General features: G+C 55.1%; 1 protein-coding gene across 1 annotated transcript in view; it reads left to right on the top strand.

The window, feature by feature from the left end:
• The window catches only part of KSR2 (kinase suppressor of ras 2), a gene marked incomplete at its 5' end in the record, with an annotated part of 65,911 nt that overhangs the window by 26,446 nt on the left and 21,842 nt on the right, over positions 1 to 17,623 (top strand). The window contains 6 exons of the mRNA XM_009995686.1: positions 52 to 176; positions 1,507 to 1,675; positions 4,001 to 4,042; positions 4,420 to 4,486; positions 7,419 to 7,467; positions 8,272 to 8,639. Coding sequence (XP_009993988.1) covers positions 52 to 176; positions 1,507 to 1,675; positions 4,001 to 4,042; positions 4,420 to 4,486; positions 7,419 to 7,467; positions 8,272 to 8,639 — 820 coding nt within the window. The remainder of the gene's footprint in view (positions 1 to 51; positions 177 to 1,506; positions 1,676 to 4,000; positions 4,043 to 4,419; positions 4,487 to 7,418; positions 7,468 to 8,271; positions 8,640 to 17,623) is intronic.

Here is a 17,623-nt window from a genome sequence, read left to right as displayed (position 1 = left end):
CCCCCCCCCCCCCTTCCCTTGTTTGTTTGTTTTTCTTCCTCTCCCTTCTTCATCCAGCGAGGTTGGTCAGGACAGAGTCTGTGCCCTGTGACATCAACAACCCCTTGAGGAAACCCCCCCGATATTCCGACCTGCACGTCAGCCAGACCCTCCCCAAGACCAACAAGCTCAACAAGGTGAGAGTCCTTCCTAAAAGAACCTAAAAAAGAAAGAACCTAAAAGCAAAAAGGGGCCGTTTGGGGCAGGAGAGGACCCCATGGGGTTGTCCTCAGGGTGAGACATCTCTCAGCACCTTGGTTGGCTGGCTAGGATCAAGCCTTGCTGGTGTCTCCGTGGTCTTCAGGCACATCAGCTGCTATGGAACCAATGTGGGGGTTGGTGTGGGGGCAGGAGCTGCCCAGAAACCTGCTTGGGGGTCTACATGAAAACAGTAGTCCCATGGAGTGGTGCTAATCCAAGGAGCAGAGGGAGGGTGAGCTGGGGCAGGATGCTGCCCAGCCCTTGGGTTTCCCAGCGTGGGTTGCATCCACCCATGGATGGTCAGGAAAGCTGGGGAGGGACTTTGGCCGAGGGTATGGAGTGATGAGACGTGGGGAATGGCTTGAAACTGGAAGTGGGGAGAGTTAGTTTGGATCTTGGGAAGGAATTTGTTGCTGTGAGGGTGGTGAGAGCCTGGCCCAGGCTGCCCAGGGAAGCTGTGGCTGCCCCATCCCTGGCAGTGCTGAAGGGCAGGTCTGTGGCAGATCTGAGCTCTCCAGGCAGGTTCTCCTCCCTGTTTGCTCCCAGGTGGTCCTTCCTCACCCATTGCAGTGTGTCCTGGTGAGGACCACCCAAAGCTGTTGTCCTTGCCTTGATTAGGAATGTCAGTGAAGGGCAAGGGATGTCTTGGGGTGTCTTGGTTGATCCTTCTCTGCTTCAACTCAGCCCCCATGGTCCAAGAAAGGTCCTGGCTCAGAGAAGGTCAGAAGAAGCTGCCAGGTCCTTGATGACCCTCAGGACTGAGCCCCAGGGATGCAGCCCCCAACTCTGCTCCTGGTGGTCACGGCTCTGCAGAGCCAATGAGGTCTGGGGAGCCCTCAGCTATGGGTGCACAGCCTGGAGGGACTGGGGACAGGCGACTGGTGCAAACTGGGAATACAAATAGGTTTGGGAAAGGCCAGACTGGGGCTCTGGTTGTCTCCTAGAACTTCTGGGGGACTGGGACAACCTACGTAGCTCCTGCTTGTCACCCATTGCCCCAACAGCAAAAGGGAAACAAGGTCTCACCCTTCTACAGGGGTGATTTGGGTAACTTCATGGTGTCTTTGGGGTGGTGGGTCTCCAACAAGCTTATTGGCAGCACGTGTGGGCTGTGATGATGGGGAGCAGCTGATGCTGAGGGTATCTAACAAAGCTTGTCCCACCAGGTCTAGTCACTGGAGCACCTCGGGGGGTGACACTGTTGGGCTCTGACCAGCTCTTCTCTTCTCCTTCTTCTCCTCTCCTCTCCATCCCCATGTCCTGCAGGACCACATCCCAGTGCCCTTCCAGCCGGCCTCCAGCAGCAACCCCTCCTCCACCACCTCCTCCACCCCCTCCTCCCCAGCCCCACCGCTGCCCCCCAGCGCGACGCCCCCGTCCCCCCTGCACCCCTCTCCTCAGTGTCCTCGCCAGCAGAAGCAGTTCAACCTGCCAGGTACCATTGCTGAGGGCTCCAGGGATCTCCTCACCTCCACATCTTGCCCCCTCAGAGGGGCTGGTGTCCCAGGGGTGTCCTCAGGGGGAAGGGGCTGCTCCAGCTGCTTGGATTTCCAGTGGGATGGGGGAAAAGCTGGAAGCAGAGATGAGCAGCAAAGGTGGGTTCAGGATCATTCAGGTGGAGAGGGGAGTCTCTACTCAAACCTTCTGCTTGAAGGTCAGGGCTCAAGACTTGGAGTCCCTTTGGTCTTGGAACCTCTAAGGGTGGAGCCAGGACCAAGGATGGAGCCAGGACCAAGGATGGAGTCAGGACTAAGGATGGAGTCAGGACCAAGGATGGAGCCAGGACAACATCTCTGGGCAACATGAGGCTGCAACAATTTGACTTGTCCAGCTTGTGTGGCTTCTTGCATTGCCCCCAACAGCAAAAGGGAAACAAGGTCTTACCCTTCTACAGGGGTGATTTGGGTAACTTCATGGTGTCTTTGGGGTGGTGGGTCTCCAACAAGCTTATTGGCAGCACGTGTGGGCTGTGATGATGGGGAGCAGCTGATGCTGAGGGTATCTAACAAAGCTTGTCCCACCAGGTCTAGTCTGGGTACCTGGGACCCATCTGGTGCTGGAGCTCAGTCTCCAGGGAGAGTGGAAGAGGCAGTTTGGTCGTGGTGGCTGCAGGACATGGGAGTTACATTAAATAGCCAGGAAAGTTCCTCCTGCACTGAGGATGTGCTGGAGTCTGGGACTGGTGACCCCTGCTTGGCCCGTGGCCTCCAGCCTCTTTGACAGGGCAGCAGCTGGGACCTTGGGGTCCATCCTGCATCCCAAAGCTCCCAGGTTTTGGTCCTGTAGGAAGGATGGTCAGGGCTACTTCTCCAGAGGAACCAGAGGGCACCTTCATGCTCTGCTGGTCCTACTGGTGGTGGTGATGCCTCCTTGCCATCTTGACAAACCTTCAGCCAGAGAGGAGGAGGAGGGAGGTGAAGGAGGGAAAATTGACTGGATCCATCTGGAATTGACTGGATTGGCAGAGTCCATCACCACAAAAAAAACCCCAAACCCAACATGAATTCACCAACCAAGCAGCACAGGTCCTGGTGTGCCTTGGAGAGGCTGTGGGATGCTGGAGGAGGACACCAGAGGAGCTGGCAGGAAGCTCTGAGCACCCCAAGGAGCACTGTGACCTGTCCAACAAGGAGGATCTCAGCTCCCTCTCCCATTCCCTAGCTCAGGAATTTGCCAACTGCATCCCTGGATCCTCCCAAGTGCTGGGAGAACTGTCCACAGTGTGGCTAAGCAGGTGGTTTCCTTGCTGGTGGAACCAACCTGCTGGTGGTCCAGCCAAAACCAAAGCATTCTGATGTATCTCAATGGTGAAGAACATCCCCAGATCATCTCCTGGGCAAGTCCTGGGCCCTGTCTAGGTCTGGGGGGAAGGCACAGAGGGTTCAGCCTTTGGTGAGTCCATCAGGCATCACTTCTGGAGCAGAGACCTCCCTGCAGATCTTTTGGAGGTGGTTTTGTGTTGTTCAAAGCAGAAACCACAGCAGGAAGCCCGTGGTGGGCAGTGGCAGCTCCAGATGGGGAGACCTCCTGGCAGGGTGAGAGCAGGGCAGGATCAGCCCCTCAGAGGGGGGTGGTTGCTTCTTGCTCCAGTGCCTGGGATGAGCAGAACCTTGTGACTGCTCTGACACAAAGCAGGACCTCACTCTGCTTTCATCTCCCCACGCTGGGAGTTCTCACCTCATCAAGATGCTCATCTTGGGGCTTTAGGATCTGAGCTTGGACCTGGTGAGGCCATGACCTTTTTCTGCCAGAATTATCTTGAAAGTTCCTTTGGTCTTGGCTCAGGGGCTCTCAGGTCCCACTGCAGAGCTGGGGTTGGTCTTCAGGGTGTAGAGGAGAAGCTGAGGGTCTTTGGGGTCTTGAAGCTCAAAGAGAAGGTTCCTCCTGAGCTGGTGCCAAGCTCTGTCCTGCTTCTTGCCCATGACCTGCCTGCCCTGAGGCACATCAGCCCTTGGTGCCACCACCCAGAGCCCTCCTGCAGCACTGGCTTGGCTTTGCAGGTGACATCAGCACCTCCCAAACCTTCATGACTGACCTGGAGCAGTAGCTGATGGTGGCAAAAATGAAGTTATTGCCCAGCCAGGTCGTTAGAGGGTTAAGGTCTGAATCTTTTTGGCCTGGGAAACCTCATGTGCAATCATGGGTGGCATCCCCTGGAGTGATGGGGGTTGGGACCTGGACCTGGTGTTCCATGGTGCAGGTTGGAGTGTCTCCAGGAGCTGGTTCTGCAGGTATCTAACCCCCCTTTCCTCTCTTCCAGCATCCCACTACTACAAGTACAAGCAGCAGTTCATTTTCCCAGGTAAGACCTCCTGGAAGGTCTCTCAGGTAAGGGTGCTGAGACATGCTGGGAGAGTGGCAGGGTCTGGCCATGGCTCCTTCACCCTTAGGTGAGGTGGGTGTCCAACCAGCTCTGCTAACCTTGGGTTTATGTGGGGAGGTTGGGCTGGGGAGGGATTTCTCCTCAAACCCCATCTTATTGTGGCCAAACCTTCCTCTCCCAAGGTGCTGGTGGGTTTGGTGGCCCCAGGTCACACCCAGCTCTAGTTAAGGGTGTAACCACCTTGGTCCTGGGGATGAAGGGAGATTTTTTCCACTGGGATTTGGTTCTCCTGGGTGTCCCTGGTACTGGGAGGGGCTCTGGGGGTCCCCACTCTCACCCTGCTCTCTCCTCCCCAGATGTGGTGCCCGAGACGCCGACCCGAGCCCCACAGGTCATCCTCCACCCTGTCAACTCCAACCCCATGTGAGTGCCTTCTCCTGGCCACCTTCCCCCTCCCAGCTAGCCCATCCTCCACCCCCCACCTCCTCTGGGCACCCGTGGGTGCTCCCTTGGCTCGGCAGGACCAGTTTGGGGTGCAGGGACACCTCTTGGGCAGGTTGTGATGCTCCTGCTGCCCTGACCCAGCTCATGGACCCACCTGGGGTCTCGGGGAGGGGAAGGGTGGGCAGGAGAGGGCAGGGGATGGGTCTCTAACCCACAGGGATGCACCCACCCAGGGCTTTGTCATCAGGAAGAAAAGAGTATAAAAATTAGACTTTCAGTCCAAGGCAAAACCCACGAGACACCAAAGCCCAAGAGATGAAGCTTTTATTGGATTGGAACCCAAAAACTGGAGTCTTGGAGATGAAAACTCAGTCTGGTTTGAGTTGGAAGGGACCTTGAAGATCATCTAGATCCAACCCCCCTGCATGGGCAGGGACACCTCCCACCAGCCCAGGCTGCTCCAAGCCCTATCCAACCTGCCCTTCAACACTGCCAGGGATGGGGCAGCCACAGCTTCCCTGGGCAGCCTGGGCCAGGCTCTCACCACCCTCACACCCAACAATTTCCTCCTCATGTCCAACCTAAATCTCTCTCTTCCAGTTTTAATCCATCCCCCTCACCCCATCCCTCCCTGCCCTTGTCCCAAGTCCCTCCCCAGCTTTCCTGGAGCCCCTTCAGGCCCTGGAAGCTGCTCTAAGGTCTCCCTGGAGCCTTCTCTTCTCCAGGCTCAACACCCCAGCTCTCCCAGCATGGCGCCAGAGCTGCTCCAGCCCTCCCAGCAGCTCTGTGGCCTCCTCTGGACACCTCCCACTTAAACTAGGTTGCTCCAAGCCCCATCCAGGAGGAGAAGAGAAGACTGAGAGGGGATCTTATTAATGTACATAAATCTCTGAAGAGTGGGTGTCAAGAAGGCAGGACAAGCTCTTGTCACTTGTGCCCTGTGACAGGACAAGGGGCAATGGATTCAAACTGGAGCCCAGGAAGTTCCACCTCAACATGAGGAAGAACTTCTTTCCTGTGAGGGTGACAGAGCCCTGGGACAGGCTGCCCAGAGAGGCTGTGGAGTCTCCTTCTCTGGAGACTTCCCAGACCTGCCTGGATGCCTTTCTGAGGGATCTGCTGTAGATCCTGTGATGCTCCTGCTCTGGCAGGGGGGTTGAATTCAACGATCTCCCAACATCCCTTCCAACCCCCGTGATCCAACCTGCCCTTGAACACTTCCAGGGAGGGCAGGGTTGGAAGGAAGGTTTTCTGGCAGCCCCACCTGCCATCATTTCAAGTCCAACCAACTTAGATTCTGCTTCTCAAAGCTCATTTCCCATCAGAAGTGTCAGGACTCACTCTGCCCACCTGGGGTCTGAATCCCACCTTCCCCCAGGTCCTCCTGCCTGTGTCCTCCCCTCCCTTACAGCCCCCCCAGCTCGGGGTGTCATTTGCTGGTTCTTTTTCCTCCATTCCAGTCCTGAGGGATATTCCAGGGCAGGAGTTTGACAAGATGGTTCCACCACCCACATCTTCCCAATGGCATTGGTGCCTGCCTGGAGGGTCCAGCAGATCTTGGCTCTGCCTGGGGGAGGTGGTGGGAGGGATGGGGACAGAACTGTTGTCCCCATCTGGGGAATTAATGGCAGAGTGCTGACATCAAAGCCTTTTCCTTTCTCTTTTTCCTTCCCTGCCTAAAGCAAGGGGTCAGGTTTTGTGGGAAACCTACTTTCCATGCGCAGACTCCGTGGTCCCACCACTGCAGAGAACCCACAGGAGCCGTGGAGGTTATCCCAGAGCTGGCTGGATTAACCACTGGGGTATATTCCTGAGAGAGGCATCCTGGGCTAAAGATCAGGCAGGAGGAGGTTGCTCCTGCAACCCACCCATCTGGATGGGTGGTAGAAACCAACAGCATCTCCTTGGCCTTTCCGTGTTGCTGCAAATGCTGGAGGTGCCTCCTTTTGGACAAGCACCAGTGTCTCCTCTGGGATTTGAAGCAATTTAGTGGTGATGGAATGGGGTGGGAAGCACAAGACCAGCCTGAGTGGCTTGAGGAGTGTTATGCCTCTCTGGTGATCCTTGGTGCTACTGGGAGATGATGCTGCTCTTTATGTTACTGAGCAGAACAATTTATAACGTATTTATACCACGCCTGAAGCCACCTGAGCTGCTCCAGCTGATCTTCCCCACAGGATTTCCCTAATTCCCTGGTAACTGTTGGGTGGAGCCAGCCCCTGGTGGTGGAGCTGGTGGTGGGAGGTGCTGTGTAAGCATGGAGGAAAAACTCCTGGCCCTGGAAAACAGGACAAATTGGGGTGGTCTTGCTGCAGGGAGGGTCTTGGAGGCCTCTGCTCCTCAACAAATCATTGGAAAACCCATTTTCTTCTCTTCTGGCTGCCAACCAGCCACACTTGTCACCATGGCTGGCATTTGTTGGGGAGGTGACCACCCTGATGACCACCTGAAGATGCCCCAGCACTGCCCTGTGGGGCCACAAGCTGCCAGGGTGTAAATCTGTCCCTGAGCTTGGGTTGGCTGGAGGTGCCACCTCCCCGAGAGGTGCAGCAATGGCCCATCCTCTGGAGCACTTGGAGATGTGGATGGAGACCTGCTCACATGCTCCCACGTCACCAAACCCAGCCTGGAACTTCCTGCAGCCAATATCAGTGAACAGGACCTCTAATATTGCTCATCTCCTCTCTCCACCCCCATCAGGTGTGAGCACCCAAGGCTGGGGTGCCCAGGGCATGGGTGGGAAGGGGCTGCTCTCCCAAATCAGCACTGAGCTTGGAACTTCTTCTCCCTGATCCTGATGGTCCTGATGGGCAGGGTGGTTCTGTGGGAAGTGGGACTTGACATCTATGTTTCCACCCCCAAAAAAAGGTGCTTTTACCCACCAGTGATTCCATGATTCTTCTTCTCACAGCCTGGAAGGAAACCCATTGCTTCAAATTGAAGTGGAGCCCACCTCGGAGGTGAGACCCTTGGGTTTGTTCCTCCTCTGCTTGTTGGGCCTTTATTTCAGATGTATTTCTTAGGGCAGGTTTCACAGGTACCAGTGAAGTTCATCATCATCTGTGCAGTGAAATTGCTGCTCATTGAATTAATAGCCAGGCCTGACCTAGTCCACCCATGAAGAGGGACCCTGGTGGGCTTCGTGTCCTCGTTCTTTTGATGGGGTTCAAGACGTGTTGGGTGCCAAGAGGTGGAGGAGGGGGATGGAGCTTTTTGTGGGTGTTGTAGATCCTGAGGAGAGCATTGAGGGGAAAACCAGACTGGTCTGGGGGTGCTGGTGATGCTGGGGTGGGAGCAGGTGGAGCACAGCTTGGCAGGGGTAGGATGAAATGCTGCTTTCAGCCCAACCAACTCAATCATGGAATTGGTTTTGGTTGGAAAAGCCCTTTAAGATCGTCAAGTCCAAGCCTTAACCCAGCCCTGCCAAGGCCACCACTGCCCCATGTCCCTCAGCACCACATCTACACACCTTTGATATCCCTCCAGGGATGGGGAATCCACCAGTTCCCTGGGCAACCTGGGCCAGGGCCTGACCACGTTTTTGAGGGAAGAACCGTGCCCTGGAGGGCTGTGCTCTTCTCTTCACCCCCAGCCTTAACCCTGCCAGGTCTGGCTTTCTGCTGGGTCGGCAGAAAACCAGCCCACCCAGTCACCTCCAGAAGGTCCCTGCCCAGCTCCTGTGGGTCTGAATGAGCAGTAAGAGACTTGGGGACAATTTTACCCAAGTTGTCCTCCTTGGCCACAGGGGTTTCTTTTTATTGCAGAACGAGGAAGGCCCCGAGGAGATCCAAGAATCCGAGGACGACTTCGAAGAGATGAACCTCTCCCTCCTCTCAGCCCGCAACTTCCCCCGCAAGGCCAGCCAGACCAGCATCTTCCTGCAGGAGTGGGACATCCCCTTCGAGCAGCTGGAGGTGGGGGAGCTGATTGGCAAGGGCCGTTTCGGGCAGGTGTTCCACGGCCGCTGGCACGGGGAGGTGGCCATCCGGCTGATCGACATCGAGCGGGACAACGAGGACCAGCTGAAGGCCTTCAAGAGGGAGGTGATGGCCTATCGGCAAACCCGCCACGAGAACGTGGTGCTCTTCATGGGAGCTTGCATGAGCCCTCCCCACCTGGCCATCATCACCAGGTAAGCTCCCCTCGTGCTCGGCTGGAGCCGTGTTTGCTCTTCCAAAACGCCTTCCCGCGGTGGGACGTTCCCAGGAGGCAAAGCCCAAGGGAGGGATGTTCTCCATCTGCTGTGGTTGGTGCTGCAGAAGGAGAGAGCAAACCCATCAAAGAGATTGGATTTATCTCCTGTAGAAGAGGAGCTCAAGATGGGAAAGGTGTATCTCAACCAGGGGCAGTTTGAACCAGGATGGATGTGATGGGATCAGCAGGTTTTGTTCTGGCTTTGTTTTTTGTACCATGCCCTGGTGAGGTCCCTGGCTGGGTGACAGGGTCTGGAATCTGCATGGAAAGGAGTTGGTTGCTCAGCTGGAGCACTCGTGCTCAGTTGGAGTCGTGTTTGCTCTTCCAAAACGCCTTCCTGCAGTAGAACATTCCCAGGAAGCAAAGCTTCCATGCCCAAGGGAGGGATGTTCTCCATCTGCTGTGGTTGATGCTGCAGAAGGAGAGAGCAAACCCATTTCAAAGAGATGGGTTTATCTTCTGTAGAAGAGGAGCTCAAGATGGGAAGGATGTAGCTCAACCAGGGGCAGTTTGAACCAGGATGGATGTGATGGGATCAGGAGCTTTTGTTCTGGGTTTGTTTTTTGTACCATGCCCTGGTGAGGTCCTGGTGATAGGGTCTGGAATCTGCATGGAAAGGAGCTGCTTGCATGTGGACACCAGGTTTCAGGATTCATTTGGTGCTCTGGTGGCAGCTCAGGTGTCTGAAGTCTTCAGCTGGCTCCTCTGAAGGGCAGCAGGGGTGGGGAATCCAGGTGCCTGCAAGGAGATGTGGTGCTCCACGAGACTGGAGCATGTCTATGCAGGTGTCCTCACTCCAGAGGAGGTGGGAAACCTTGCAAGAGAAGTCATGGCCTCCTGGAGTGGTTTCTCCTTTGCCCAAAGCTGTTCTTTCTGGTCCACCCCAAACTGGGACTGATAGGAATGAGTTTGGGATGGGGCTTTAGGAGGGAGACTGGGGAGCTGAAGAGCTGCTGGGGACATTGCAGGGTGCAGGGGTGGGAACTTCTTGGCTGGGGAGCAAGCTGGGGTTCAGAGTCTCCCAAACCACCTCCAACACCTCCAGAGCTGCCTGGGACTCAAGGTCTTGCTGGTACCTGCTGTCACCCACACGCCTGGTGGGAAAGGTGGCATCAAGCACCTCAGTGTTCTCCTCCCATGGGTGGGCAACCACAGAACCCCTGTGGCCTCAGGAGGGAGAGGCTTCAGGCTGGTGAAACACATTGATTTCTGTGTCCTCAGTCATTCCCCTCACCTCTAGGCCAGGTATGGAGCTGTGGGGCTTCCCATGGGGCTGCTTGGAGTCCCACCAGAGGTTACCTGCTCTTCAAGAAGCTTCCCTGGGGTGAGGTTGAACTTCTAACCTACTCCTGGCAGCGTTTTCCAAAGTCTGGGCTGGGATGGCAACACTGCCAGCAGCTCTTAACCATGAAATGCTGCATCAGCCCTTCCTAAGATCCCCTGGGAAGCAGCAGCTCCTGGTTCTTCAATCCCAGCTGGGGCAGCTCTTTGGGTGCCAGGGTGGGGACTTTGCTCTGCCCCCCACTCTTGCTTAATGACCAAGGATTTCAACCCCAGTTTGGTGGCTTTTCATGGCGTGGCTTCTGCTCTGCCCCAGTGGCACCTGGAGAAGAGAAGGCTCCAGGGAGACCTTAGAGCAGCTGCCAGTGCCTGAAGGGGCTCCAGGAAAGCTGGGGAGGGGCTTGGGACAAGGGCAGGGAGGGGTGGAATGAGAGGGAATGGATTAAAATTGGAAGAGGGGAGATTGAGGTTGGACATGAGGAGGAAATTCTTTGGTGTGAGGGTGGTGAGACCCTGGCCCAGGTTGCCCAGAGAAGCTGTGGCTGCCCCATCCCTGGCAGTGTTGAAGGGCAGGTTGGATGGGGCTTGGAGCAGCCTGGGCTGGTGGGAGGTGTCCCTGCCCTTGCACGGGGGTTGGATCTAGATGAACTTTCAGGTCCCTTCCAACCCAAACCATTTCATGATTCAACAAGCCCTTTGCAGCCCCCACATCATGGTAGTTTCTCAATTACAACTGGGAGAACCTGGTTGCTTTTGGTTTTCTCCTGTTTGATGGGACTTCTTGGGATTTCTGAGGTGCAATTGGTTTGTGTCCAGTGCTGGGCTGGCCATGAGGATGCAGGGAAAAAGGAGATGCTGGAATGGAGCTCAGAGCCTCAAGGGATTTTTGGGAAGCCCAGGACTTCTGGAAGTCATTTCCAGACAGAATTGCTTCTCCTGGGGCTCTGCTCTGCTGGGGCTTCCCCAGGAGGCACCTCTGGGCTTCTTGGGGCAAAGTATCCCTTGAATTTCCTGGGCTGACAGTGCAGGGATGTTCCCTTCTCCATGGACCTTGGCTGGTCTATCCTTGGTTGAACATTTCTGGGGGTTTCTTAGGACATCTCTGATCATCTCCTGTGGGGAAAAACCTTCTTACCAAGCCAAGGTCTCCACCCCACGGGTCTTTCCTTATCTGGCCCTCCTTCCTGGAATAGGGAAGGCTTTCCTAAGGGATATAACAGCCATGGAGGCTCCTCCAGGTGGGAGCTGCTGTTCAGGCAATGTAGGGAGTCTGGGAAGAGAATAATATGGTGTGAGCTGGACTGGGAATGGTCGAGGATATTGGGAATGTTCCAGGATACTGGGAATGTTCCAGAATACTAGGAACAGCCCAGGATGTGGCACTGGGGGAGGATGGAGCCTGGTGACCCCCTGCAGGGGGAATATCCCTCTGCAAACAAGAAGTTTCCTGAGGGACTCAAGTTCTCCCAGTGGCTTTATGGGAACGACTTTAAACTGGACTTTGCTTGGAGAAGGGGGGGAATAAAACCAGTCCAAGCTGCCTGATGGGGCTGATTCCAGCCACAAACCCAGGGTGTCTCAATTTCCTTGCCTGCTCCTCCCTGGGGCTGAAGTGACTTTATGTGCAGAAGAGGCTCCTTTTCCCCTGCGTGCTCAGAGGACATTTTTTTCCCCCACTAAGAACCAAAAAAAACCCCAAACCAAACCCTTTCTTGTTGAATTTAAAGAAATCTCCCTTTTCCTGCTAGTTTCCTGGGAGCAGCTGCCTGTCCCTGGAAGGGGCTTTGCCACCTCGTGCCACCCAGAGCTGGGTTATTTATAGATGAGTTTATTTTTGCTTTCCCACGTCCCTATGTTGTCCTTCCTGCCTGGTTCGTGTCTTTCAAGGATGTTCCTCTGATGTTCCTCATTAGAGGAGAGAAATCTCCCCCCTCCAAACATCACAGCCCATGGGGATAACTTGGGAGGGCTGCCTGGTGACATTAGGGAGGGGGAAACTGAGGCAGCAACTCAGCAATGGCTTCGGGTTCATGCTCTGATTTTTGGTGCACTGACCATTGGTCTGACCAGGTGTTGGACACCAGGACTGTTCAGTCTCATCATGAATGACATAGAGGGGTTGAGGGCACCCTCATTTTAGCAGATGATGAGTTATGTTGTTGATATTCCCAAGGGATGGAATCCCATCCAGAGGGACATCATTGCCACCCAGAAGGATCTGGTCAAGCTGGAGAACTGGAGCTTCATGAGGTTCATCAAGGCCAAGTGCAAGGTCCTGCACCTGGGTCAGGGTGATCCCTAGTATCAGTACAGGCTGGGGGATGGATGGATGGAAGGATGGATGGATGGATGGATGGATGGATGGATGGATGGATGGAGAGCAGCCCTGAGGAGAAGGACTTTGGGGTGCTGGGGGAGGAGAAGCTCAGCAGGAGCCCAGAACCCACCCGTGTCCTGGGCTGCATCCCCAGCAGTGTGACCAGCAGGGCCAGGGAGGGGATTGTCCCCTCTGCTCTGCTGAGCCCCCCTGCAGGGCTGGGGCCAGGGCTGGGGTCCCCAACACAGGAAGGACATGGAGCTGTTGGAGAGAGCCCAGAGGAGGCCACAGAGATGATGGAAGGGCTGGAGCAGCTCTGGAGCCAGGCTGGGAGAGTTGGGGTGTTGAGCCTGGAGAAGAGAAGGCTCCAGGGAGACCTTAGAGCAGCTTCCAGTGCCTGAAGGGGCTCCAGGAAAGCTGGGGAGGGACTTGGGACAAGGGCATGGAGTGATGGGATGAGGGGGAAGGGATTAAAACTAGAAGACGGGAGACTGAGGTTGGACATGAGGAGGAAATTCTTTGCTGTGAGGGTGGTGAGAGCCTGGCCCAGGTTGCCCAGGGAGGTGATAGAAACTCAATCCCTGGAAACATTCCAGGTTAGGTTAGTTGAGGCTCCGAGCAACCTGATCTAGTTGAAGAGGTTCCTTCTGACTGCAGAAGGCTTGGACTTGATGACCTTTAAAGTCTCTTCCAACCCAAACCCTTCTCTGATCCTTGGGTTGTCTCGGAACGTGCCCATCGGGGTTGGAAAGGAAGAAACTCAGCATCTTTTGACCATGGGAGGTTGGTGACTCCACGGAGTGCTTCCATCAGAGCTGCTAATAGATTTTCTCTTGGGTAATGAGCAGTGGGGACAGTTAACATTCATCTTAATTAGTCTTGAGCAGCAGCGGGCGGGAGCCGCGGTGCCCGGAGCGGCGGGTGATGGATGGTGTGGAACAGCATCAAAAGTGCCCAGTCCCATGGAACTGCAAGGGCTGGAGGCCAAAAAAAATGTCACTTGTGCTGCAAGCAGACAAATGACAAGTTGTTTTTTTTTGCCAGGCTTGAATGAGACCAAGCCTGGGGAAGATCGTGTCGGTTCCTTGGGGTTCCTGGTCCCCGTTGGTGGCAGCGTGGGGAGAGGGTGTGAAGGTTCAGGACCCAGGAGGTCCTTCCAGGGACAAAGTCTCACAGTTTTCTCTTGATATTAACGTGGCTTGAGCCACCCATGAAGGTGATGGGTTGGAGAAACTGCCAGGTTTTAGGTTCCTGGCTGTTCCTTCTGGGAAACTGCTCCTTGTGGGGGGGGGTTGGTGCAGCTTTTCTCAGGTGGTTGCTTGGGGTTTAGTGAGGGGCTGCAACGTGGCACAGGGAGCCCATGCAAAGACCTTGGGGTTGGCACTTCCAGGTGCTTCTGGCTGGGTTTTGGGCCCTCTCTGCTCACCAGGGTTCCCACCTGGGGCAGTGTGGCTGTGGTTGATGGCCCTGCATCAGGAAGACTAAGGAGAGAAGGTGAAGAACACATCAGGGATGAAGCTTGACCATGGCAGGACAATATCAAGAGAATCCATTTGTCCAAGGTGCCTTTCAGCAGAGGAGCTTGGAGTGTTCCTGCTGGACAGGGAGCATCTCCCAAAGCCTTCCCTGGAGCTGGTGGTTAGTGCTGGGGAGCTGAGCATTGAGGAGGAACATAAACCCAAGCTTTCTTCTCACAGGAGATACCCAAGGTGAAAACAGAGGTTGCTCTTGCTCCCTCTCCCATCCCCAGCTTGCAGCTGGCCCTTTGTTCTCTCTGGGGAGCAATGTTGGCCATTTGGGCTTGAAGGAGCAACAACTTGGCTTTTTGTCCTCACTGCAACCCAACAGTCTCAAAATACACCCATCAACCTTCTCTCCTGCCCTGGAGAGTCAAGCAGGAACTCTAATCCCACTCAACAGGAGGGAAACTGAGGCACAGAGCAGCCACATTGTTTTCCTCCATGCTGGGCTGGAGCCAAACATCCCAGAGCTGGGCATTTCCAAGATGCCTTTAGAGTTTGACCCTTCTGTCCTCACTCATGGGTGGATTTTGGGAGCAGAACCCATGAAGTTCTGCCCTCTCAACCCTCCCCACCTTCGAGCACCGACGTTGGGAGCCAAAGCATCTTCTCCTGCCCTGCCTCTTGCTCCTGTTCCCTCCCCTCTGCCCCTTTTCCCAGCAGTTGGAAGTAATGGAGCTCATAGATCATAGCATAAATAGGTATTGACTTGCTGCCAAGGGCTGGAGCAGGATGGATTGACCCCTGGGAATCTACTCCTTGGGAATCAATACTTGGCCATCAGGTTGGCTGGATCTCTAATGAGTGACAACAGGAAAGTCAATAGGTGTATTAATATTTACATTCAACCAGTCTATATATCTTCTGCCTGGAGACAGGGTGGCTTTGGGCAGCCTGGGGTGTGAGATGGGTCAGGGAGGAGACTAAAATATCCCAAGGAAGGCAGCAGCTTGGTCCTCTGCAAGGGTGTTTGGTGGTCAAGTAAGAGCTGCTCTTCCCTGTTGGAGCAGCAAATCCCTGTGGGAGCACTTTCAGTGGTTCCTCTGGCTGGGGATGCTCCAGGGAGAAGTTCTCCTTTGTGCTTTAAGTGTTTCCAAATCTTTCCCTTTGGGCTGTGAGTTCTTGGGGGAGGTACTTGGAGCAGCAGGGCTTGGGGGGGTGAAGCACTTTTCCTAGAGCTTTCCTAGGGGATGGAAGTGGGGATTGAAGGGAAAGCCTGGGATGAAGTGCCCCTCTAAGAGATGGTCCCACCAAGACCTCCTGCTGGTGCCAGCTCGTCCCCTGGCTGTTGAGTGACATCTCAGCATGGTGCCTTACATCTTTTTGGAGCCTCCTCAAGACTTTGAGATGCTCTTTGGGGCTGGGGAGGGACCTCCATGGGTCAGCATCTCCCTGCCTTGCCAAGGAAGGGGCTGCCCAGGGAAACCCACCCCCTCCTGGGGCAACATGATTCAGCTGGTCTCATTAACAGTAATGATCATTACTCTTCCAAAGTGGAGCTGGGTTCTAAGGCTCCATCAAAAGCCTTTTGCCTCTCCTCAGAAGAAGGGCTTCCTTTTGAAATTTCACTCCCTTCCTAAAGTTCAAAACAAGAGCAGGAAAATCCTGAGAGAGAGAGAGAGAGAGAGAGGGAATAGATTTGGCTCCTTCAAAAGGAAAGAAGAGGTTAAAGCTCCTTCACACCCCCCTTGGGACCCCCCTCCAGCCCCCTGCGGGCAGATTCTCTTTCAGAAGGCACCAAATGCCCCCTGAAACAGGCAGGATTTTTTCAGAGGACTTGTTTGTAAGCAGAGCTTTAGATAAGGCTCTGGGGCAGGTGGCTGCTCTGCATTCACCTGCCTCTCAGCTCAGTTCCCTGCAGCTGTAAAATAGCTCCTCTCCTCCAACACTATCTCCTCCAAATAAAAAATGCATGGAATTGGCTTTTTTTTTTTTTCCTAAATAACTTGGTTGTTTGGGTTGTTGGTTTTTTTTGTAATTTCTGAACCAGTGATGGAGTTGGAGCTACTTTTGGGGGAGGCTGATTTTCCTCTCCCCCCTCCTTCCACCTCCTCCTCCATCCCTCTGGCTGTGCTGGCTGCAGTTATCTGGTCTGCCAGCTGCTGGGGGGGGGGAATTTTGCTGCCTAAGTAGTGCCCATCCAAGGATGGAGCTTCCATCAGGTGGGGATAGTGAGCATGAGATGAGGGGAGCTTCTGCTCTTCAGGGCTTTTCTCTTTCCTCAGTTTTCATAGAATCATCCAGGTTGGAAGGGACCTCAAAGCTCCCCCAGCTCCAGCCCCCCTGCCATGAGCAGGAACCACCAGACCAGGTGGCACAAACCTCCTCCAACCTGGCCCTAAAACCCTCCAGGGATGGGGCATCAACAGCCTCCCTGGGCAGCCCATCCCAGTTCCTCCCCACCCTAAGAGTGGAGAATTCCTTCCTCATCTCTCACCTCAATCTCCCCTCTCTCAGTTTAAAACCATCACCCCTTGTCCTATCACTGTCTGCTCTGATGAAAAGTCCTTCCCCAGCTTTCCTGGAGCCCCTTCAGGCACTGGAAGCTGCTCTAAGGTCTCCCTGGAGCCTTCTCTTCTCCAGGCTCAACACCCCAACTCTCCCAGCCTGGCTCCAGAGCTGCTCCAGCCCTTGGAGCACCTTGGTCCTTCTCTGGACCCTCTTCAACCCTCTCCAACAACCCCAGAGCTGGACACAGCTCTCCAGGTGGGGTCTGAGCAGAGCAGAGGGGCTGAGTCACCTCTCATTTTGCTCCATGGAGGCTCCTCAGGGCAAAGCAGGAGCTGGGTTCCTGCAGCTCCAGGCTGGGGACCTCACTCAAGGTGATTCTCTGCCTCCTTGTTGGGCTTTTTGGTTTGTTTGTTGTGGGGTTTCTTTGGGGTATTGGTGGAAAGGTTCAATCTGGAGATGGAGTTTGTTGGGAAAAGTACTGGGATGCCCCTGGTGGGACCAAGAACTGATGGATGTTGGTGCTTGGTGTGTCATGGCAGAGCCACCAAGCTTTGGGCTGCTGCTTTCCTCCCTGCTCCTGCTCTGTGGAGGGTGCTTCCCAGTGCTTCCCAGTGTCTGAGGAGGAAGCAAAACACCTGGTGCCTTGGTTGGGAGCAATGGGAGTGGAGGGGAAGGCAGTTCTGTGCTTGCTAACTGGCACAGCAAAGAGGAGAGAAGGAACAAGGAGGGTTCCCCTGCTCAGTCTCGGGGTGCTGAGGGGGTGGTTTGGGGAAGACCTGCTTCCCTTGACCAGGAGGTTTTGGGGGTGGTAAATCCCTGGGAAAGCCATCCTGATTATCCCTTGGTAGGGCTGGAGGGACTTGGGGCCCTGGTAGCACTGGGAGCTGCTGGCATCCCAGTGGGAATAGCTGCCCAGGCTTTTTATCCTCCCCCTTCCACCCCATCAAGCTTTTCATTAGGGAAAAGAGAATATATAGGTGTGGGGTTTGACATGGGGCAGATTTCTCCTGAAGTGAGTGCAGAGGAGGCCATGGAGATGCTGGGAGGGCTGGAGCAGCTCTGGAGCCAGGCTGGGAGAGTTGGGGTGTTGAGCCTGGAGAAGAGAAGGTTCCAGGGAGACCTTAGAGCAGCTTCCAGTGCCTGAAGGGGCTCCAGGAAAGCTGGGGAGGGGCTTGGGACAAGGGCAGGGAGGGAGAGAACAAGGGGGGATGGATTAAAATTGGAAGAGGGAGATTGAGGTGAGACATGAGGGGGAAATTCTTTGCTGTGAGGGTGGTGAGACCCTGGCCCAGGTTGCCCAGGGAAGCTGTGGCTGCCCCATCCCTGGCAGTGTTGAAGGGCAGGTTGGATGGG

Source organism: Chaetura pelagica, unplaced genomic scaffold, assembly GCF_000747805.2.
Source record: "Chaetura pelagica isolate M959 unplaced genomic scaffold, ChaPel_1.0 scaffold254, whole genome shotgun sequence".
Taxonomy (NCBI): Eukaryota; Metazoa; Chordata; class Aves; order Apodiformes; family Apodidae; genus Chaetura; species Chaetura pelagica.
The sequence above is the reverse complement of the archived record's forward strand: the minus strand, read 5'-3'. Positions and strand labels throughout refer to the sequence as shown.